General features: G+C 44.6%; 1 protein-coding gene across 1 annotated transcript in view; it reads left to right on the top strand.

Annotated features, from left to right (window-relative positions):
- Positions 1–3,985: 3,985 nt before the first annotated feature.
- NPR1 (natriuretic peptide receptor 1) overlaps positions 3,986–24,905 on the top strand; it is a gene marked incomplete in the record, with an annotated part of 80,624 nt that continues 59,704 nt past the window's right edge. The window contains 1 exon segment of the mRNA XM_030187564.1: positions 3,986–4,965. Coding sequence (XP_030043424.1) covers positions 4,269–4,965 — 697 coding nt within the window.

Here is a 24,905-nt window from a genome sequence, read left to right as displayed (position 1 = left end):
GACCTGTATGGTCCATACAGTAAAAGTGATGTGTGTTTTTTCCTAGAACAGCTGAATCTCTTCCTTTCAGTTTACATTTCTGGAGTATATGGCAGTGTGTGAACAACCTGGACTGGGTCCTTCTTTCTGTTAATAACCTTCTGTTTCATGTTCTGGGTAGATCATCCAGAGGGGTGGAAGATGGAGCTGTGATTTGCTTGATTTCCTCCAGTAATTAGTCTGTAGCAGAAAGAGGCAGAGTGCTGGGCTCAGCCTGAAGGATGAAGGGTGCCGTGGGCTTCACTTCTTAATTGGGGGGGTGGTCTGATAGGAAACCTGGATATTTCAGGGGCATGGCCAGATGACAAATTTTAGGTGGGCCTAGGCAAGAAGTGGGTGGGCACCAAGTGTTCTCTCTCCCCCCCCCCCCCCCCCCCAAAATATATCTCAGCTGGCAGGAAAATGCTTCTTTCCACTTTAGCAGCCTGCAGCAGGCATGCGCTGAAAACTGAGCATGCGCAGGTGCCGGTATCATGGAGAACAGCATTTTCGTTACCGTCAGGGGAAAGTCATCAGCTGATGGAGCTTGGGATCCTCACTAGCTACCACTAAACGTATGCTACTGCTGGTTGGGCCTTAGCTCTAAGCGGGTGGGCCCCAGCCCACCCAGGCCCATCTGTGGCTACGCCACTGGGATATTTGGGGCAGTTTCTGCTTTTTTTGACACTTTTTCTGTGCAGTTTTGTTTTTGAAGGTAGTATCACTAGGAAGGTCTAGGCAGTTTACAACATTCAATAAAATGAAAACTGTAAATTCACGGGATAGACGTGACACAGGCAACTTATCAGGCGCCAAAGCGACAGCCCCATAACTTTCAAGAAAAAAATGAGTTTTCAAGAGCATCTTAAATTTCTTATGAGGCTTCTGCACGAATAGAAACAGGCAGCTTACTGCATAGTGTGGAGCAGCCGAAAAAAGGCCCGTCCTGTGCCCCCCCCCCCCTACATGCTACAGCCAACAATCCAATTTCACATTTCCAAGTGTCTGCAAAACTTTATCAGATATTGACTAACATCCATTACTGTAGCCAAATATCAGCAAAACAGCAACCAACAGGTCGGGGTAAAGAAATCCCCACATGTGTAACAGCAGTGACAACCAAGAAGTCTCGCCAGCCAAAGGTTGATTGAAGTAACCAATTGATGCAAATAAAGTTACTTCAGTCCACCTTTGGCTGGTGAGACTTCTTGGTTGTCATTGGTGTCAAACATCAGCAAGGCATAAAGAAGCCTGTGTAGCCCATCCTCAACAATGTAAAGCCTGTCTGCAGGACTTTAGAAATCTGGTAATCAAAATGCCTAAAGGAGTCCAGAGCATCAAGGCCCTGCTTCTGTCCTATGGAGTTCATACTCAAGGTTAACGATGCTCTGCTTTCAAACTTAGGTCCCAGTTCTATCACTGAAAGCTACAATCATTATAATACCCGGGGGGGGGGGGGGGGTGAAATCTTGTTAGCTTGTAGTAGCAACAATGACGAAGAGATTGGTGGCGCTTACAGACCAGAGGCCCCCCCACTCAAACCTTTTAAAAGGAGGGTCACGCTAAAAGTGTCCTGTCCCTGAAAGGGCCAGTGAGGGACCTCATCGCAGTTTGTTGTCATCCATCATTCCCACTGTACCCGTGAGCTAAATCTGAAATTCCTGCTGAAACCTGGGAACCTCACACAGCCTTGCTGCCGTGCACTGGAAAAACGAAACGGTTTGGAGCTGGAAAGCTTAGTTCCATGGGCAAGAATCTACTTTGTCAGATGGGTTGCAAAGGAGATTTGCCTTAATTTCCAAGCAAATAGTGAACATAAAAGTAGCCATACTGTGTCAGGCCAATGGTCAATCTAGCACAGTATCCTGTTTTCTAAAGAGTGGCCAATCCAGGTCACAAGTACCTGGCAGAAACCCAAATAGTAGCATCATTCCATGCTACAAATCCCAGGGCAAGCACTGGCTTCCTGATGTCTGTCTCAATAGCAGACTATGGACTTTTCCTCCAGGAATTTGTCCAAACCTTTTTTAAACCCAGATACGGTAACTGCTGTTAGCACATTCTCTGGCAAAGAGTTCCAGGGCTTAACTATTCATTGAGTGAGTTGCACCATGGAGCGATACAGAAGCATTATAGTATTTTTGGTCTTATTCAGAATCCCTTTCCTAATAGTTCCTAGCATCCTGTTTGTTTTTTTTGGCTGCCGGCGCCGCACATTGAGCAAAAGATTTCAGCATATTATCTACAATGATATCTAGATCTTTTTCTTGGTTGCTGACCTTCCTAGTATCACGTAACTGTGATTCAGATTATTCTTCCCAATGTGCATCACCTTGCATTTGTCCACATTAAATTTCATCTGCCATTTGGATGCCCAGTCTTCCAATTTCCTAAGGTCTTCCTGCGATATTTCACAGTCTGCAGGTGAATCTTGAGTGGGTTTAGTGAGAATTATGGAATTGTCCCATAGATCAGAGTTAATCACTGCCTGTCTTAATCCATCAGCTCCTGGGAAAGCAGTAGTGAGTAAACATTGTGAGATTGATACTAGGTGGAGCTATAACCGGGGAAATGGTATAAGAAGCTGTGTTATAAAAGTGGCAAGTGTGATAAATGTATGGGCGAAGCAATGACCTCATCAGCCCTTGCAAGAGACTCGCAAGCACTGATTCTCATCAGGACAAATTTACGTCTGTCCAGAAGCAGCTCTGCACACCTTCAGGGAACTAGTTGTGTCAAAATGTACAACATGCATGCCTGTGTGTGCTCCATGCCTGGACACCCTGTTAGGGTGACAAAAATGATGAAGGGGATGGGACGACTTCCCTATGAGGAAAGGCTAAAGCGGCCAGGGCTCTTCAGCTTGGAGAAAAGGTGGCTGAGGGGAGATATGATAGAAGTCCTCTAAAATAATGAGTGGAGTTGAACGGGTAGATGTGAAGCGTCTGTTCACGCTTTCCAAAAATACTAGGACTAGGGGGCATGCGATGAAGCTACAATGTAGTAAATTTAAAACGAATCGGAGAAAATGTTTCTTCATTCAACGTGTAATTAAACTCTGGAATTCGTTGCCAGAGAATGTGGTAAAGGCGGTTAGCTTAGCGGAGTTAAAAAAAAAAGGTTTGGACGGCTTCCTAAAGGAAAAGTCCATAGACCGTTATTAAATGGACTTGGGGAAAATCCACTAATTCTGGGATAAGCAGTAAAAAATGTTTTGTACATTTTTGGGATCTTGGGAGGTATTTGTGACCTGGATTGGCCACTGTTGGAAACGGGATGCTGGGCTCGATGGACCTTTGGTCTTTCCCAGTATGGCAATACTTACGTACTTATGTAGGGTGGAAAACTTTTTGGGTGCGAACCCCAATGAAATTCAAAATGCTTTTCTGTAACTAAAGAGCTGTCATACATTGACAGAGGAATAGCAAAATCTGATCCAGAAGGTGATGGATTGGGGGGGGGGGGGGGGGGAAGAGGCAGCATCTCCTACAAACAGCTGACTGCAGCATTACTGCTCTTGGTAATATACCTACCCTGATTTTCTCCTCTTACAAATACATGAGAACTTCGCTTACTGCTGAAATCCTTTTTGCTAATGAGCTTTGTCCTGTAGGACTTTGCTCCAGGGTCCTGATCGCAGCCGGTCGGTCCCTCCCTTTAAAAATTCATAAAAATTAGGCAAATATTTATGGCTAAAGGCCCCAGTAACTCTGATCGGGGGCTGTCATGGAGGAATTGTTTTTCTTAACTCTCCTAATAACTTTCAGAGCTGCTTGAAATATTTGATGGGAGCCAACCTCAGAAAGAACAGCCCTCTTTGGATGTAGCTGGGATGTTTGGGCTCACATTTTGCTCTGTGTGAAGCAGGTGGCCCCACGGGAGCTGCTGTGTGTAGGGCTGTAGCCAGGAAAGAGTTAAAGAGCTTTGCCTATGATAACAAGCCTTTTGTCACAGAGTCAGGGAAGGAAGGAAAAGCAGTGCCTGCTTTTCAGATAGTGCAAATCGCCTGCTCTCAGTTACTTCCAGCAGTGGAAAGCTAAAGGAGGACCCTAATGCAGGAGGAACAGCCAACTTGGGAAGAATTTTTTTCCTTGTTCTTGCCAGCAGACCCAGATTGCAATTTCAGCATTCAGTGGAGCATGTTGGTGAAGGATTTGCACTGAACCTCCCCACCCCAAGGAGATCTAGTGGGGATGGACAGCAATTGTCTGCTTTCCTTAGCTGTGGTTTAGTAAAAGGGGGAGTGAGCCATGAGGGTAACGTGGATATTTTGGGTGCTCACTGGGTTCACATCGTGTCACGTGGTTGGAGGAAACAGAACCAACTTGACTTTAGCTGTGTTATTGCCAAAGGACAACACGGTCTACCCATGGGCATGGCCAAGGGTCGGGCCGGCCATTAAGCTGGCCATTGAGAAGATCAATGAGAACGAGGACCTGCTCCCCAACATTCAAGTCCAGTTTGTGTTTGGAAACACTGGAGGCAAGGATGGGATCTGCTCTGAAATGGTGGCACCCTTGGTGGCAGTTGATTTTCAATTTGCCATCAATCCTAATGTTTTCATCGGTCCAGGATGTGTCTACACGGCATCTTCTGTGGGTAGGTTCACGGGACACTGGAAGGTGCCACTGATCACAGCTGGAGCGGCGGCCTTTGGTTTCAACAATAAGGCTGAGATGTACCCTTTAATGACTAGAACGGGCCTCGTCTACACAAAACTTGGGGAGTTTGTGGCTCAAATTCATGCCCGGTTCAACTGGACCAACAGGGCTGTGGTGGTATACATGGATGACGTACAGGACGACCGGCCATGCTACTTCACCGTGGAAGGAATTTATATGATGCTTCCAAGTCTTAACAACATGACCATTATGGATATGACCTTCAGCCAAAAGGATCTGAGTAACTACTCATCCATAATCGAAGAGATTGAAAGGAAGGGCAGAAGTGAGTCAATGTTATGGGTACAGAAGCTTTCACACAGGAGCTTAAGATTTTTCCCTGCTGAACCTAATTTAGATCAGGTGTCTGGAGAGATTTTAGGGGGGAAAAGAAACTGGCAGGGACATAGCAAGCCCTAGTCCTAGCAGATTTGCTTTCCTTCTTACTAAAATCAAGTTTCTAAACCCGCAGTTATAAGCTAAAAACTTGGGGAGATGCTGGAATAGGTAGGTTTGCACCTGGTGAACAACTAAACGCATGTTGGTTTGTAAATGTTCTAGTGTGTTAAACTCTCTGGATATGTTGCTTTAACTCCTTCCTCTCCCACTTTTGCTTAGTTTAGGTAGCACAGAGATTTTGAAGATATGCAGAATGGGCAGTAGCCATCGGGCTGAGAATTTGTACCTCCCAAAATTCCATGGACTCGCTGAAAGGATTTCATTTTTATTCTTTTAGAATTTGGTATTTTATGGTTGTCAGCTTGAAAACCAAAAAGCAGGACTTTCACAGTAAAATCTAATGTCCCGCTCCCTAGTAAACAATATATTTTGGCAGCAGGGTTCACATTTCAGCCAGATTGGATACTGGGGCAGAGGGCAGACTCCCAGATCTGAGAAGAGACTCATGAGTTCTCCTGTTCCTCTCAGCCTCTCACAAAGTAGATTTTTCCTCTCTGGTGTTGGGGGTGAAGTATAGAATTACATTTATGAATTGAATTTCCTTAGCTGGGAAAGTTAGGTGTTAATGAGAGGAGGCAGCTTGAGAGCCTGCCCTTCCTCCACTGGGGGTGAGGGATGGGGATCAAACCCCATTCACAAGGGCCTTTTTCACCACTTTCACAGCAGCGACAAAAACAGATTTGGAACTGACTAGGAATCAAAGACCAGGCACGGGGCCCCTGCCTCAAAATATTTTATAACTCCCCACTGACTGGACTTAGATTTGAATTACTCAGCGGAATAATTTGGGGTGAACAAGGGACTAGACAGGGGAAGCGGACCCAGTGCTTGTACACAGCAGCCAGGTCGGAGCTTTGGGTTGGTGGGTGCAGCTGTGATCTGTGACCCCCCCCCCCCCCCCCCCCCCCCCCCCCCACCTTGTATCTTCTGGGCATTTAGGATTAGAAACAATTACTTAGCACATACAGTGGGGGAAATAAGTATTTGATCCCTTGCTGATTTTGTAAGTTTGCCCACTGACAAAGACATGAGCAGCCCATAATTGAAGGGTAGGTTATTGGTAACAGTGAGAGATAGCACATCACAAATTAAATCCGGAAAATCACATTGTGGAAAGTATATGAATTTATTTGCATTCTGCAGAGGGAAATAAGTATTTAATCCCTCTGGCAAACAAGACCTAATACTTGGTGGCAAAACCCTTGTTGGCAAGCACAGCGGTCAGACGTCTTCTGTAGTTGATGATGAGGTTTGCACACATGTCAGGAGGAATTTTGGTCCACTCCTCTTTGCAGATCATCTCTAAATCATTAAGAGTTCTGGGCTGTCGCTTGGCAACTCGCAGCTTCAGCTCCCTCCATAAGTTTTCAATGGGATTAAGGTCTGGTGACTGGCTAGGCCACTCCATGACCCTAATGTGCTTCTTCCTGAGCCACTCCTTTGTTGCCTTGGCTGTATGTTTTGGGTCATTGTCGTGCTGGAAGACCCAGCCACGACCCATTTTTAAGGCCCTGGCGGAGGGAAGGAGGTTGTCACTCAGAATTGTACGGTACATGGCCCCATCCATTCTCCCATTGATGCGGTGAAGTAGTCCTGTGCCCTTAGCAGAGAAACACCCCCAAAACATAACATTTCCACCTCCATGCTTGACAGTGGGGACGGTGTTCTTTGGGTCATAGGCAGCATTTCTCTTCCTCCAAACACGGCGAGTTGAGTTCATGCCAAAGAGCTCAATTTTTGTCTCATCTGACCACAGCACCTTCTCCCAATCACTCTCGGCATCATCCAGGTGTTCACTGGCAAACTTCAGACGGGCCGTCACATGTGCCTTCCGGAGCAGGGGGACCTTGCGGGCACTGCAGGATTGCAATCCGTTATGTCGTAATGTGTTACCAATGGTTTTCGTGGTGACAGTGGTCCCAGCTGCCTTGAGATCATTGACAAGTTCCCCCCTTGTAGTTGTAGGCTGATTTCTAACCTTCCTCATGATCAAGGATACCCCACGAGGTGAGATTTTGCGTGGAGCCCCAGATCTTTGTCGATTGACAGTCATTTTGTACTTCTTCCATTTTCTTACTATGGCACCAACAGTTGTCTCCTTCTCGCCCAGCGTCTTACTGATGGTTTTGTAGCCCATTCCAGCCTTGTGCAGGTGTATGATCTTGTCCCTGACATCCTTAGACAGCTCCTTGCTCTTGGCCATTTTGTAGAGGTTAGAGTCTGACTGATTCACTGAGTCTGTGGACAGGTGTCTTTCATACAGGTGACCATTGCCGACAGCTGTCTGTCATGCAGGTAACGAGTTGATTTGGAGCATCTACCTGGTCTGTAAGGGCCAGATCTCTTACTGGTTGGTGGGGGATCAAATACTTATTTCCCTCTGCAGAATGCAAATAAATTCATATACTTTCCACAATGTGATTTTCCGGATTTAATTTGTGATGTGCTATCTCTCACTGTTACCAATAACCTACCCTTCAATTATGGGCTGCTCATGTCTTTGTCAGTGGGCAAACTTACAAAATCAGCAAGGGATCAAATACTTATTTCCACCACTGTACATCCATTTTGTTTGAATAAAAAGAAATAAAACAAAGGAGAATAAGGTATTTATTGGATTAAATAGATTTTTTTAACCTGCTTTCTCAGATCAGAGCAAAAGATATGGGGGTGTCTATTCCAATGAGAAAGACGAGAGTGTGGGTTATGGGGGGGGGGGAGGATGGGTGATGGGAAGGTGACAGAGCAGTATAATTTTATGGTTTACAATAAGATGGGATCAGCTGAAATAAACTGAACCCCAAATCCTTCTCATTCTGAAGGTGAGCTCAGGGGGGGGGGGGGGCTGAGCTGAAAAGTAAGAGTGACATGGAAGGAACTTAAACAGGGGACACAGACCTAGCCCAGGACTTACAGAATGAAGCTAGGGCTGGAAGTACAGTGATCATTTACTGCTAAGCTTGATCCGACTGACAGCTTAAGCAGGGCGTTGTGGTTTCTACCAGATGTGGAGGTGAGAAGAGAATCTTGTCTGCTCATATTTGCAGCCTCTTCTGAATGTGATGTGCTCTCTTACAAGCACCCACACCGTGGCTGGCAGCTGGGTAGATCCTTAACAAGATTTACTGGACATATTGGTCAGGCTATTTTGCTGTGTCCTTCGTATTAAGGACATGGGGTGTGAGATTTCTATGCTTAGTTTAATTTATAGTTAACAGATTTATAACCTTTTAACCCAGTGCTGAATAATAGTTCTCCACGCTTTGAACTTGATGCTTGCAAGACTTGGACACCCCCCTCCACTTCTCTCCCCCCCCCTTCAGAACTTGTGTGTCCTTTACATTGTTTAGTGAGCTTTAATTAAACATAGTAATGATTTATGACAAAACTGGTAATACTGGCCATTTCCTGGTCCTTCCTCCCCCCCCCCCTTAGTGATTAGCAATTCTCTTATACATGAGGCTGTCTTACAGATGGGAGCCTTACGAGAGGGAGACTGGGCAGCTGATGTTTAATGACAGCAAGTGCAAAGTGATGCATGTGGGAAAGAGGAACCCGAATTATAGCTACGTCATTCAAGGTTCTACGTTAGGAGTCACCGACCAGGAAAAGGATCTAGGTGTCATCGTTGATGATAACTTTGAAACCCTCTGCTCAGTGTGCAGTGGGGGCTAAGAAAGCAAATACATTAGGTATTATTAGGAAAGGAATGGAAAACAAAAGTGAGGACGTTATAATGCCTTTGTATCGCACCATGGTGTGAACACACCTTGAATATTGTGTTCAATTCTGGTCACCGCATCTAAAAAAAGATATAGTGGAATTAGAAAAGGTACAGAGAAGGGCGATGAAAATAATAAAGGAGATGGGACGACTTTGGCTAAAGCGGTTAGGGCTGTTCAGCTTGGAGAAAAGACGGCTGAGGGGAGATATTCCCTTACCCTTAATTGTTCTGTCTGTTTTCCTGTATTATCGATATTGTAAGCTCTTTGAACAGGGACTGTCTTTTTTGTGTATGGTGTACAGCGCTGCGTATGCCTTGTAGCGCTATAGAAATGATAAATAGTAGTAGTAGTAGTAGATATGATAAGAGGTCTATAAAATAATGAGTGGAGTGTAACGGGTAGACATCAGTCGCTTGTTTACTCTTTGCAAATAAAATAGGACTAGAGGTCACACAATGAAGCTACTAAGTAGTAAATTTAAAACAAATTGGAGAAAATATTCATTCAATGTGTAATTCAACGAGACTAACTGCCAGAGAATGTGGTAAAAGCAGTTAGCTTAGCGGGGTTTAAAAAAGGTTTGGCTAGCTTCCTGCAAGAAAAATCCATAGACCATTATTAAAATGGATTTGGGAAAAATCCACTGCTTATTTCTAGGATAAGCAGCATAAAATGTATTGTACTGTTTTGGGATCTTGCCAGGTACTTGTAACCTGGATTGTCCATTGCTGGAAACGGGATGCTGGGCTTGATGGACCTGCTGTCTGTCCAGTATGGCTGTGCTTATGTTATGTTCTTTCTCAGGAGCCTCCAACTCTTTCATTAGACGTTATGGAGATTATTTGGTGACACCTGTTAGGTCTGCCTATTTGTGGCCAATGTTGTAAAGGAACCAAAGTGCCAAAAAAGGAGAAGCAGGACAAAACGTCCGTGGAACAGCAGCCTTGGAGAGAACGTTCAAAGGCCCTTTATTTAAAGGCACCAGAAAAATGACCTGACTCTGTGTACGGAACGGAATTTGAACCTGTAGATTCCGGGATAAAAGACTGCACTGGATATTCATTGCGGCAGAATCTACATTCATCTATTACAGCAGGTTCAAATTCTGTTACGTACACATAGAGTGTTTCTTGTGACCCCTGAGGCAGGCAGCTACGTCTGCCGAAACACGGACCCATGTCGGGTCATTTCTCTGAACATTCTCTCCCAGGCTGGAAGCTGAGTTTGTTGCCCTCTGCTCCTGTGTGGCTTTTCTATGTTGTAAAGGCACAGAGACCCCCTGGCCCTGTGTAAAATATTAAGAATAAACCAGCAGGCACCGTGACTAGCTTGATGGCCCAAATATTTGCGTCTCCTGAAGAGCAATGGTAAACCTTATGTAAAGTACACACACGACCCAAGACGCTGCCTGTATCCAGGACACACTGTAACACCTGGTGCTAATCTCCTAAAAAGCCCTTTTTACACATGAAAAATCCAGTAGACATTTACCTCCTAAATGTGAGATGAGCAGTGTGAATTCTCCGGAGCAGCCGAGGCCTTTTCCCTGGCATGGCGTCATGAGGACGCAGTCTGACGTCACGTGATTCTGCCTTTTCTGTAAATTGAGGTTAGAAAGCGATAGAAAAATGCATTTCTATATTGTTCAAACATGTAGAGGTCCTGAAGCTCTGAAGCAGCAAGTTACGAAACACTGGCCACCATTTGTGGGACTGTGACAATTGTTTTAAGCTTTGGAAGCTAGGTGCTGTTTTTTTTAAAACATTCTCACATTTTTCACTTTACGTGTTTTTTGAGTCTGTGATGTGAATATTCTCCATGTCAATGTTCAATAATCATTGATGGGGAGTCTAAGGCTTTTCCTTCCTTGATGAAAGTTCTTGGAGAAAAAGTCCATAATCTGCTATTGAGACAGACATGGGAAGCAACTGCTTGCCCTGGAATTTGTAGTATGGAGTGTTACCATGATTTGGGTTTCTGTCGGGTACTTGTGACCTGGCTTAGCCATTGTTTACTAAACAGGATACTGGGCTAGCTGGACCATTGGTCTTACCCACTATGGCTACTCTTATGTTAAGAATTGTTAAGTTCTGGAATTCGCTGCCAGAGGATGTGGTAACAGCGGTTAGCATATCTGGGTTTAAAGAAGGTTTGAATGAGTTCCTGGAGGAAAAGTGCATAGTCTGCTATTGAGACAGACATGGGAAGCAAGTGCTTGCCCTGGAATTTGTAGTATGGAGTGTTGCCACGATTTGGGTTTCTGCCAGGTACTTGTGACCTGGATTGGCCACTATTTGGTAAACAGGATATAGGGCTAGATGGACCACTGGTCTGACCCAGTATGGCTACTCTTATGTTAAGAATTGTTAAGCTCTGGAATTCGCTGCCAGAGGATGTGGCAACCATAGGAGCCAGCTCTGTGGGTGCTTGCGCACCCCCAATATTCAGAAAATTCCTTGTATGTGTCCAGGGAGGGGTTATTTCCATTGGGTGTAGCACCTCCAATAATTTTGAAAAGTTGGCTCCTATGATGGCAACAGTGGTTTGTGTATCTGGGTTTTTAAAAAGTTTGGGCAAATTCCTGGAGGAAAAGTCCATAGTGTGTTTGTAGTATGGAGTGTTGCCACGATTTGGGTTTCTGCCAGGTACTTGTGACCTGGATTGGCCACTATTTGGTAAACAGGATACAGGGCTAGATGGACCATTGGTTTGATCCACTATGGCTGTTCTTAAGTGTTTTGAGATTTGTATACGTATATCCCTGGAGTTTTGTAGGTAATTCTGTGTCTTGTATGTACGGTATGCATGGTAACTTGTTTGCTTTTCCATAAAGTAGATACTGACTGGAAAAACCCTAATGAAGGCTTGTAAAGGCTCATACCCAAGGATCCCCTCTCAATGTGGCTGAAAGCACATGTGAACTGTTAGCTCCACCGAGGAACGGCAATAGGCAAACGGCCAATCAATGCAGGTAAAAGGTCTTGAATGTTGACTCATGTTCCCTGGAGATCCTAAGGGGCCAAAGATGTCCATGGCGCACACTGTGGAAAATGCCTCTTCCTACCACACAGCATCCATTTTGCTTCTAAGTGCTGCTTCAGACCATGTCTTGACCTAACTTTGCCCTGGAATGCGCTATCTGAACTTGTTTTGTCCGAGTGACGCCTTTCTAACAAGTTGCACTAGCAGAATGTGGCCCCTGGAGAAGGGAGGAGTGGGAAATGCCAAAGGGGGGGGGTCCACCCAAGGCTCATGGGAAACTAACGCCCCCTGGTCTGGATGATTTATTGTGGGTGTCGGAAGCTACTGAGGAGAATGTTACTTCAGGAGATTAAAATCTTTCCTTTGGTGCAAAGCCTTGTTGGAAAGCGGAAAGATGATATAATTAGCTCTGGTTTGCTTGAATTAAATAGCCCTGCAATTAGGCAAAGCTGCCCTGAGCTCCCTCCCCTTCCTCTTTGTTGGCATCTCCAAGTCTGAAGCAAGTGGTATCAAGATCAAGGAGGAAGGAGCTGCAGAGCACTAATGATCCTTAATTACTTAGGTCACCTCCTTTTTCCAGACCTGGCGGTGGAGGGCTGGGGCCAGAGATGGGGATGAAATTCCAGAAAAACATTTGGACCTTGCTTCTGGCTGCAGCCATTCAAAAAAAAATCTGAAACGAAATCTAATGTTATGACTTGTCCCTAGGGCAAGTGGCTCTGCGGCTCTCAGGTCCCGTTGGATAAGTACATAAGTAATGCCACACTGGGAAAAGACCAAGGGTCCATCGAGCCCAGCATCCTGTCCACGACAGCGGCCAATCCAGGCCAAGGGCACCTGGCAAGCTTCCCAAACGTACAAACATTCTATACATGTTATTCCTGGAATTGTGGATTTTTCCCAAGTCCATTTAGTAGCGGTTTATGGACTTGTCCTTTAGGAAACCGTCCAACCCCTTTTTAAACTCTGCTAAGCTAACCGCCTTCACCACGTTCTCCGGCAACGAATTCCAGAGTTTAATTATGCGTTGGGTGACGAAAAATTTTCTCCGATATTTGTTTTAAATTTACTACACTGGACAAAGAGATGGAAAACTGAGCAGAGGAAAGGAGATTCAGAGACTTTGAAATGTGCTGGCTGATGGCCCTCAGTGTCCCCCAATCAACCAGAGCCAGGAGAAAACAAAAAGAGGGGGGAAGACCCTTCCAACTCGGGGTGTTGATTGACTGTTAATTGTCTGCCCCCATCTTTTTGAGTTTTTCTGGCTCACTGTGCCTCGTCCAGCGGCCTTCTCATGCTGCAGAGCTCAGGGATCGTGTGGTTAAGTTTTACACCCCCACATTTGCTCAGGATTAAAAGTTTTTGCAGGGATTATGCCCAGGCCTTAATCTGAGGCCCAGATGAAAGGGTCCTTTGTGTGCCAGGAGAGATGCTAGCTGCTTCTTTTGCCTGATAGATGTACCTGTTCAGCTGGACGAGCTGCTGTGACATGCCACTCCCATTTGGGGTACCTTACGGAGAGAGTCACCCTTGGGAAAACTGTCTGTGTCTGGCAATAAGCACCCCCCCTCCAGAGAGTATTGCGGAGAGTGGCCGTGAGAAATCTCCCTCTCTGTTTTTGTTTTAATATCGGCGTGCCAAGATTCAGACGTGCCACACTATTGCTGTTGATAACATTGATGGAATTTGTTCATGTGAAATGAGCTGAGGCACAGAATTTCTGGCTAGGAAGGGGCTGGTCAGGTCTGGATGGTGTATCTGCACATCATGCAGGGTCAGGGGCTTCTTTCCATGTGTGATGTGTGCATCAGGTTGAAATATAAGCGAAGACCCTGGGTCTGCAGGTGGCTACTGTCTGGAAGCAGCGATCACTGAAGAAATATGGGAATGGGCTTGTCACAGAGAGAAATAAGTGATAATTCTGCCCCCTTTCTCTATCCACCCGTCACACATTCTGCTTATTAGGTAGCAGCAAATGAAGCTTCCTGGTAATCCTTGTGCAAAAGCCTGCCTGAAACCCCTCTCTTTGCTTCCTGTCAGGCCTTTCATTATTTTTTGTCTGTTTTAACTTAAGCAATAAACTTCTTTGTAATAAAAGGACACAAGCCCTGGGGGAGATTGCTGAGCAGGTGTTGACGTGGCAGGCGTATATGGAAACTTCCTTCTCCCATCTGTAGGTTTGGGAATCCAAGATGGTGTCCGTGCTGCGCATGTGCCTCGGGCTTACAGCTGGCTCTTCTCTGTTTTCCTAAATTGAATGGGGAAATGAAAGAGCACATGAGCTTTCCCTGTGGCCTTCGCTTCCCAGCCTGGCCCAGTGGACGCTTTTGTCCTGCGTATGGCCACCATCCGCGCTTCAAGCTGGGCTACAGCATCTAAACTGGAATTCGATGTTCTCCCACTGTCGTGATTCGCACTGGAGCTTGCTATGAGATGATCAGCGACAAACGAGAGAAATGTTAGCATTTTCACATTTACTGATTGCTTTTGTGCAAGAGACGTGTGTTTTTTATTGGACACAATTCTAATTCTTGGTGTTACGATTATGACACTATATTGATTCCATTTGGACATTGTTTCAAGCGGTAGATTGATGTGTGTGTGCTGAACTTTTATTAAACATAGACGGCAGATAAAGGCCAAATGACCCATCCAGTCTGCCCATCCTCTGTAACCCCTAATTCTTCCTGTTCCTAAGCAATCCCACATGCTTATCCCATGCCTTTTTAAATTCTGACATAGTCCTCGACTCCACCACCTCCACCGGGAGACCATTCCATGCTTCCACCATCCTTTCTGTGAAATAATACTTCCTTAGATTACTCCTAAGCCTATTCCCTCTTAACTTTGTCATATACCCCCATGTTCCAGAGCTTTCCTTCATTTGAAAAAGACTCCCTTCCTGTACATTAATGCCCTTGAGATTTTTAAATGTCTGTATCATGTGTCCTCTCTCCTTCTTCCCTTCACGTGTTGAGGTTCATAAGCCTGTGGCCCCCACCCCAAATGGATGTTAAGCAATCCTTTTGCAATACTGCTGGAAGGTCTTCATTTGACCATCCTTGTGCCGATTGACACTGGTAGGCAGTTGGTGGTCCTTTCTTAAGTAGTTGAGTGTTTTGTCTGTGTTAAATGGTAGAATCCATTTTTTTTCTCCTCTGGATTATTTTCAGTATTAGGAGTTGGTGTCTCAGCAGGAGGCAGGGAAACCTTCCAGCAGCAAAGGAAGATATTTCTCCTTCACTGACAACCAGAGGCGCTTCCAGTAGAGAAACTCCAAGGAACACAACGATGGATGCATTTGGAATGTGGAAGAAGCACCAGCCCTGGATTTGACATTTGCCTTGACTGTAGGTGGGAGAGGGAGGGAGATTGATGGATCTGAATGTAACAGCTGTGCCCTGCCACAGGGGACCCCATGGACCCAGGGAAAGCCATCGTGTTACAGACATTGGGTTTTATACCATACCTGTATACTGATATACAAATCCTCTTTCCTTTAGACAATGCTGAACAGTTCCTTCCTGGCAGAGGTTGAGGACAAGCTCCACCAGATGATCGTGGTTCAAAAAGAATAAATTAGTCCTTAATGTACAGAAAACATGCTTCGAAAATTGTTATTATCTCTGCAAGGAAATGGGACTCGATGGTTACATTCAAAGTGGTTTACATATTATATATACAGGTCCTTATTTGTACCTGGGGCAATGGAGGGTTAAGTGACTTGCCCAGAGTCACAAGGAGCTGCGGTGGGAATTGAACCCAGTTCCCCAGGATCAAAGTCCGCTGCACTAACCACTAGGCTACTCCTCCACTCATTCCACCAATAAGAGCCAACCTCATCAGTGATGTCACAATGGCTTGATTGCCCGATACAGTTCCCCAGGATCAAAGTCCACTGCACTAACCAATAGGCTACTCCTCCACTCATTCCACCAATAAGAGCCAACCTCATCAGTGATGTCACAATGGCTTGATTGCCCGATACAGTTCCCCAGGATCAAAGTCCACTGCACTAACCAATAGGCTACTCCTCCACTCATTCCACCAATAAGAGCCAACCTCATCAGTGATGTCACAATGGCTTGATTGCCCGATACAGTTCCCCAGGATCAAAGTCCACTGCACTAACCAATAGGCTTCTCCTCCACTCATTCCACCAATAAGAACCAACCTCATCAGTGATGTCACAATGGCTTGATTGCCCGATACAGTTCCCCAGGATCAAAGTCCACTGCACTAACCAATAGGCTTCTCCTCCACTCATTCCACCAATAAGAACCAACCTCATCAGTGATGTCACAATGGCTTGGCTCACTTCTGATATTGTGATGTCATAAGGGAAAAGGAACTGGGACTTGACATGCCGCCTTTCTGAGGTTTTTGCAAGTACATTCAAAGCGGTTTAGATATATTCAGGTACTTATTTTGTACCAGGGGCAATGGAGGGTTAAGTGACTTGCCCAGAGTCACAAGGAGCTGCAGTGGGAATGGAACTCAGTTCCCCAGGATCAAAGTCCACTGCACTAAGAACTAGGCTACTCCTCCACTCATTCCACCAATAAGAGCAACCTCATCAGTGATGTCACAATGGCTTGATTGCCCGATATTTGGCTCACTTCTGATATTGTGATGTCATAAGGGAAAGAGGGAAATGGAACTTGATATACCGCCATTCTGAGGTTTTTGCAACTACATTCAAAGTGGTTTACATGTCTATATATATAAAAGGCAACCCCAACGTTCTATGAAGCCTCCAGCCGGAAGTGTGAAGCGTCAGAGATATCCGTTTCCCCATGAGTGAAGGAAAACAGCACAGCACTGAAATCCCTCTCTCTGTAACAGTGAAGGACTCAGAGGGGGGAGAAGAGAGATGCCCTCACTCTCTCTGTAACACAAACACAGCACAGCAGGAAACTTAACACTGAAGGACTGGACTCGGAGGGGGGAGGGGGAGGGAGAGAGGGCAGAGGGCAGGGACACTCCCACATGCACACTCTGAAGAAAACCTTGCTAGCCCCCGTTTCATTTGCATCAGAAACGGGGCTTTTTTACTAGTTATATATACAGGTCCTTATTTGTACCTGGGGCAATGGAGGGTTAAGTGAATTGCCCAGAGTCACAAAGAGCTGCAGTGGGAATTGAACCCAGTTCCCCAGGATCAGAGTCCACTGTATTAACCCCTACTAGGCTACACCTGCACTCCACCTATTCTAAATTTTGACAAGGTATCTTTACAGCCCAGTGATACCATTGGGGTTCTAGGTGTGCTGCTGGATTGCACCCTCTCCTTTAGGGACCATATTTCATCTATCCTCAAAGCCTGCTTTGTTTTTTTTTTTGGTTCTGGCAGATAACGCTCAGTCCAGCACTTGATAAGAAAGAACTATGCATTGTAATTCATGCTTTTGTTATTCAACGCATAGATTATTGTAATGTTCTTTTCCAAGGCATCTGTCGGAGAGAGATCAAATGATACAGAACGTAGCAGTGAAATTACCTTTTCATGCCATGAAATACGATCATGTGACTATTGTTAAAAGTTAAACACAATAGAACAACGTATAACATACAAATTGCTACTGTTGATGTTTAAGGCTTTTTCGTACAGGATCCCCCCCGTTTCTTTAGTAGCTCATTGGTATCCCTATATTCCTGGGCAAGCTTTGTGCTCCAGTCAACAGACTGATCCTTTGCTCTGGAACTGCAGGATGTTGTTACAGCGGTTAGCATACCTGGGTTTAAAGAAGGTTTGAATGAGTTCCTGGAGGAAAAGTCCATAATCGGCTATTGAGCTAGACATGGGGGAAGCCACTGCTTGCCCTGGGATTGGTAGCATGGAATATTGGTTCTATTTGGGTTTCTGCCAGGTACTTGTGACCTGGCTTGGCCACTGTTGGAAAACAGGATACTGGGCTAGATGGACCATTGGTCTCACCCAGTATGGCTACTCTTATGTTAAGAATTGTTAAGGTCTGGAATTCGCTGTCAGGGGACGTGGCAACAGAGGTTAGCTTATCTGGGTTTAAAGAAAGTTTGAATGAGTTCCTGGAGGAAAAGTGCATAGTCTGCTATTGAGACAGACATGGGAAGCCACTGCTTGCCATAGAATTTGTAGTATGGAGTGTTGCCACGATTTGGGTTTCTGCCAGGTACTTGTGACCTGGATTGGCCACTGTCGGAAACGGGATACTGGGCTAGATGGACCATTGGTCTGACCCAGAATGGCTACTCTTATGTTCTTATGGAGATGTTCCTGGAGGAAAAGTCTATAGTCTGCTATTGAGACAGACATGGGAAGCCTCTGCTTGCCATAGAATTTGTAGTATGGAGTGTTGCCACGATTTGGGTTTCTGCCAGGTACTTGTGACCTGGATTGGCCACTGTCGGAAACGGGATACTGGGCTAGATGGACCATTGGTCTGACCCAGAACGGCTACTCTTATGTTCTTATGGAGACGTTCCTGGAGGAAAAGTCTATAGTCTGCTATTGAGACAGACATGGGAAGCCACTGCTTGCCATAGAATTTGTAGTATGGAGTGTTGCCACGATTTGGGTTTCTGCCAGGTACTTGTGACCTGGATTGGCCACTGTTTACTAAACAGGATACTGGGCTAGATGGACCATTGGTCTTACCTACTATGGCTACTCTTATGTTCTTATGTAATACCATCCCAGACATTTTGGAAGATGTTAAATGTGGTGGGACCTACTCTGTGGATCTTGCGTACCGAACCTTCTCCTCTTCCTTCGTTCAAGGTGTTATTAAAAAAAACATCTGTTTCAGTCAGTTTTTAGCGGCTGATGTATTTCTTCTAATCTGCTAGGATGCTTCAACCCTACAGTCCAGGGCTATGTCCATGCTTTTCAATTTGAGTTGTATCTTTTTTTCATATCTGTGATCTTGTTATGTGTAAATCGCCTTGATGGCATTGCCCTTGGCGATGAATCAAATAAAACTAACCTTGAACCTCGATTTTTGGAGGCTGTTTACTACTTGCAGTGAAGGCAGAGCAGTGATAATTGTTCTTGTGTGAGAATGGGAAAGGGGGTGACGTCCCCTGAGAGAAGTAGCTGTGCAAAGATTATGGTCGGCCATAACCTAATTTTAGGGGACTTGCTGGTGAAGAGGCGTAAGGCTTTGGAGGATGAAATTTAGCATTCGCAGACTGGGTAGCAAGCGGAAGAACAGAAGAGATGAAGGCTATTCTGGGCTTCAGTCCCTTATCATGTTTAGTAGAAACAACCTTCTCTGGCAGAATGTGGAAATTTTAAAAATAAGGTATAAGAATGGGGGGAAACGTTCCTAAATTCTGCTCTTTCTCTGCCACCCTAACAGTTGAGCAACAAAATGTTTTTCTACTCTCGGATCGAGCCCTTAAAAATATTAATATATTCTTGTGATTGTTGGACTGAAATCACCTACCCTTAAGTTTTGTTTATATTTGGTCTGTTTTAAATATGTAGCAAGTTATTGCTTCAGCTATTCACGTTCTCTGTTTTTCCATCTGTTACATTTAATATTATAATTATAGCAATCAATTATAATGTGTTCAGCTCGCAGTATTATTGTCTGGAGTCTGTCCAACACTGCACTGTTTCGAAAGTTATCTGCACCAGAGAGGACGTATTTTTCCTGCTTTAGTCCTTTGTTACATGTTGTTCTCTTCAACTGTTTTTGGACTGTGGAAAAAAACAACAACAACAAAAATAGATCCATATTAAAACCGACCAAAAATAAACAAGAGTAAAGCTATACAATGAGCTGGGAATTTTGACACCTTTTTTTTTTTGGTAGTATCTAAGTGAAGTCTTAGGAATTCTCTTCCACCTATTATATAAATAAATTTAACAAGCAGAGTCCAGCGTTCATAAGGCTGCTGAGTTCCTTGTCTACCTAGTCTAAACCTCCTGGAACTGTCACTTTGTCTTATGGATGGATAGAGACCTTGTCCTTGGACCCTTTTTCGAAAGAGCAGGACAGATGCTTTTTTCTTTATAAACCTTGCCATGTTTCCTAAGGAAGACATTTTTCTAATTTACAGTGGAAGGGTTTTCCTGGGATGTGTTGGTTTGTAAAAACCTTTTGATTCAGATTTATTTATGTCCGGCAGGATTAACCCTTCGGTGGGTTCTAGGCAAAGGTCTGTTGGGTCCCTCACTGTAGTGTAAATATCAGTTTTTAAAAGCTCACAAAAACCAGGGGCGTAGCCAGACACCAGATTTTGGGTGGGCCTAGGCAAGAAGTGGGTGGGCACCAAATGTTCTCTCCCCCACCCCCACCCCAAAAAAATATCTCAGCTGGTGGGAAAATGCTTCTCTCCAGTCTCCACCTTGGTAGTCTGCAGCAGGCATGTGCTGAAAACTGAGCATGCGAAGGTGCCAGTATTGTGGAGAGCAGCATTTTCATTACCACGTGCTACTGTTGGATGGGCCTGAGCCCTTAGTGGGTGGGCCCTGGCCCACCCAGGCCCACCTGTGGCTACGCTACTGTCACAAACAGGGCCTGGCAGGGTTCTGACTGCAGAAGAGGAAGTGAGAGGTGCTGATCGCTGAAGGGTGAGCAGAACAGATGCATCTTTCCTTTCCATCAGCTGACTTAGCAGGGCAGAAAGGTTCCTTGGAGGCTGTTGAATATTTGGGCTCTAGGCATGTGACGAGTTTGCCTATGCCTTGATCCTGCCCTGGCTGATGTAACCTTCTGTTGTTGCTGCTGTGTAAGACAGAGACTCGGACACTTCCTCTGTAATAAATAAAAACAAAAATAAGCTGATATGTACATAAGTATTGCCATACTGGGAAAGTCCAAAGGTCCATCAAGCCCAGCATCCTGTTTCCAACAGTGGCCAATCCAGGTCACAAATACCCGGCAAGATCCCGAAAATGTACAAAACATTTTATACTGCTTATTCCAGAAATAGTGGATTTTCCCCAAGTCCATTTAATAACGGTCTATGGACTTTTCCTTTAGGAAGCTGTCCAAACTTTTTTTAAAACACTTCTAAGCTAACCGCCTTTACCACATTCTCTGGCAATGAATTCTAGAGTTTAATTACACATTGAGTGAAGAAACATTTTCTCTGATTTGTTTTAAATTTACTACATTGTAGCGTCATCGCATGCCCCCTAGTCCTAGTATTTTTGGAAAGCGTAAACAGACGCTTCATGTCTTCCCGTTCAACTCCACTCATTATTTTATAGACCTCTATCATATCTCCCCTCAGCCGCCTTTTCTCCAAGCTGAAGAGCCCTAGCTGCTTTAGCCTTTCCTCATAGGGAAGTCGTCCCATCCCCTTTATCATTTTCATCGCCCTTTTCTGCACCTTTTCTAATTCCACTATATCTTTTTTGAGATGCGGCGACCAGAATTGAACACAATATTCGAGGTGCAGTCACACCATGGAGCAATACAAAGGCATCATAACATCCTCATTTTTGTTTTCCATTCCTTTCCTAATAATACCTAACATTCTATTTGCTTTCTTAGCCGCAGCGGTACACGGAGCAGAAGGTGTCAATGACGACACCTAGATCCCTTTCTTGGTCCTTGACTCCTAACGTGGAACCTTGCATGACGTAGCCATAATTCGAGTTCCTCTTTCCCACATGCATCACTCGCACTTGCTCACATTAAACGTCATCTGCCATTTAGACGCCCAGTCTCCCAGTCTCGTAAGTTCCGCTTGTAATTTTTCACAATCCTCCCGCGATTTAACGACTTTGAATAACTTTGTGTCATCAGCAAATTTAATTACCTCACTAGTTACTCCCATCTCTAGATCATATATAAATATGTTAAAAAGCAGCGGTCCCCGCACAGACCCCTGGGGAACCCCACTAACTACCCTTCTCCATTGAGAATACTGACCATTTAACCCTACTCTCTGTTTTCTATCTTTTAACCAGTTTTTATTTGGCTAACCGAATACATTTCTGCACTGGCTTTCTGAGCAAACCCCTCCTTCCTCAGCTCAAGACAGTATCCTGGTGCGGAGAGCATCTGCATTACACGCAGTTCTCCAGGCTTATTGTCTGTTTTTTAATTAACTTCGTAGGATTGTCATCATGCCTTTCTTTTGGATTTGTTTTTCTTTTGACAACTTGTATAATAGGTTTGATATGAAAATAAGATCTTATTGAATTTTGAAGTGTCTGGCCTTAGACAGATGCATTTCCTGTTTCTGTTGTTCATATTTGAATACAAGGCAAGTGGAGTGGAACAGCTAGACATGAATTTCTTGTTTACTTTTTCTAAAAGGGGGCACACAGTGAAGCTACTACTTAGTAAATTTAAAACAAACTGCAGAAAATATTTCTTCACTCAGTGTGTAATTAAACTCTGGAATTAATTGCTACAGAATGTGGTAAAAGCAGTTAGCTTAGCAGGGTTTAAAAAAAGGTTTGGATCGTTTCCTAAAAGAAAAGTCCATAAGCCATTATTAAAATGGACGGGGAAAATCCACTGCTTATTTCTAGGATAAGCAGCATAAAATGTATTGTACTGTTTTGGGATCTTGCCAGGTACTTGTAACCTGGATTGGTCACTGTTGGAAACAGGATGCTGGGCTTGATGGACCTTCCCTCTGTCCCAGTGTGGCAACACTTATGTTCTTAAGTCGCTTAACCCTCCAATGCCCCTGGTACCCAATAAATACCTGTATTTAATCTATAAAATGCTTTGATTGTAATCACAGAAAAATGGTATATCAAATCCTTTCCCCTTTCCTTATATAAAACTGAAAAACAGAAGAACTTGGAGGTCCAGTAGGAAAGGAAAGGGTCTCGGTTATGCTGGGAGGTGCAGGAAACCAAACGCTGCTATACAGGGGGGTAAAGGGGTCGGGTGTTTCACCAATGCATTGCTGGTTTAAGGGGCATGACGGGGTCACATGGAAATGTGACTTGGAAAGAGGAGTGTGTCATGGTAGAAATGAGAACTGCTCCATCTATTTCAAAGGCTGTGAGTCCAGGGCGTTAAGTTAAGTAAGATTAATAAATAAACAATTATGCATGTCGAGAGATTTAATGATTTATAAGACTGCAATTTTATAAGGGAGAACGGCGAGGATTGGAAGCGGGGAAAAAGCGGTTGTACTTCTCTTTGCTGTATCTGATGAGCCACAAAACGATTTTGAATTGAGAAAATCAATAGAAATCAAACAAAATAAAACATGGAAAAGAAAATAAGATGATACCTTTGAGAAAAGGAAGTGGTCTGAAATAAAAAATAGAAAGCAGGTTTAAATGAATGACGTCCATAAACCGTACAATTGAAGTGATATATGCCGGGACTCTTTGTGCTGAAACCTGCTGTTAAATCTTAATGAGGTCTTTGCCTTCCCCCCTCTTTCTGTAAGTTTCATATTAATTGTAACCCAGGCCCTGCTACTGTGTTCTTCCACTTTTCATCCTTTTCTCATATATGTAGCTTTTTAAAATATTTTTACTTATGAATTGCTCAGATATATCTTTAGACAGGCTGTATAGCAAATAAGTATATAAGTGTTGCCATACTGGGAAAGACCAAAGGTCCATCAAGCCCAGCATCCTGTTTCCAACAGTGGCCAATTCAGGTCACAAATACCTCCCAAGATCCGAAAAATGTACAAAACATTCTATACTGCTTATCCCAGAAATAGTGGATTTTCCCCCATTCAATAACGGTCTATGGACATTTCCTTTAGGAAGCCGTCCAAACCTTTTTTAAACTCCGCTAAGCTAACTGCCTTTACCATATTCTCCGGCAATGAATTCCAGACTTTAATTACACATTGAGTGAAGAAATATTTTCTACGATTCGTTTTAAATTTACTGCTTTGTAGCTTCATCGCATAACCCCTAGTCCTAGTATTTTTGCAAAGCATATACAGACGCATCCCGTTCAACTCCACTCACTGTGCCCTTCCCCCACCCCTGCCTGGGTTATGATATAGGCAACAGCACATAAGTTGCACTTTCCATGTACCGGAAGCAAATGAACAAACTATGGCATGAATGAGGCACTTGCCCAGCCCAGGGGCACCATGGCCTGCTACTCCCCAGCCTGTGATGCCCCTGTGTCTCTTCCTGAGCCCCGCCTGTGACGCCCCTGTGTCTCTTCTTGAGCCCCATCTGTGATGCTCCCTGTTTCTTCCTGAGCCCCACCTGTGATGCCCCTTTATCCCTGAGTCCCAGCCGGTGATGCCCCTGTCTCTTCCTGAGCCCCACCTGTGGTGCTCCCTGTCTCTTCCTGAGCCCCACCTGTGACGCCCCTTTATCCCTGAGTCCTAGCCTGTGACGCCCCTTTGTCTCTTCCTGAGCCCCACTGCTCCCCAGCCTGTGACATCCCTGTGTCTTCTAGTTTAGTGCCTGTGGTTGCTAAAATCTTAAATGTAGCCGTCCAGCTTCTCCACGCTCTGTCTCTGCCTCTGAGTTGGGAACTTTCTTTTCACACCATTTGTACGCACCTTGTAGGGTGCTGCATAGTGAGGGAGATTTTATACACAATCAGAGCACACAGAGGTGCCTTTTCACCTTTGTAAAACTACCCATGGAAAAGAAGGTACCTATTGACACCATCTCCAAGGTAGTAAGAATCAGCTGTGTCTCATAAAATACTTACACAGGTGCCCCTAATCTCCATCCCCAAGAATGGCTACTAATATGATTTATCTCTGCCCACATACTCGTATATTAGGTAATATGCTTTATTACACTCCATAAAGTATACAGAAGAGAGTAGCATAGTATAAAGGATTTCGTATACATCCCAAGCTATAATGGAGAAAGAAAGAAACCAGCTAGTCTACCCTTGCTAGACCAAACACCTTTATAAAGTGGACACCCAATGTGCTTAAAAATATGCGAAACAAAAAAATGTAGATCTGTGAGAGAATAAAACCCCGAGGTCGCCTTTCCTGTCTGCCTCTGTGTCTCGCTTGCTGCTTTCTCTCCCTGCCTTCCGCTGGGCCCTGGCAGTGCTGGAGTCCCAGTGAAATATTTCCAGTAATGAGGGCAGAGGGCAGGCAGGACTGAGGGAGGCAGAGAAAATGAGATCTACCCCCAGAACTTTCTGATTAG

The sequence above is a fragment of the Microcaecilia unicolor genome, chromosome 14, assembly GCF_901765095.1.
Source record: "Microcaecilia unicolor chromosome 14, aMicUni1.1, whole genome shotgun sequence".
NCBI lineage: Eukaryota > Metazoa > Chordata > Amphibia > Gymnophiona > Siphonopidae > Microcaecilia > Microcaecilia unicolor.
Note: the sequence above shows the minus strand (reverse complement) of the source record. Positions and strands in the feature narration are given on the sequence as shown.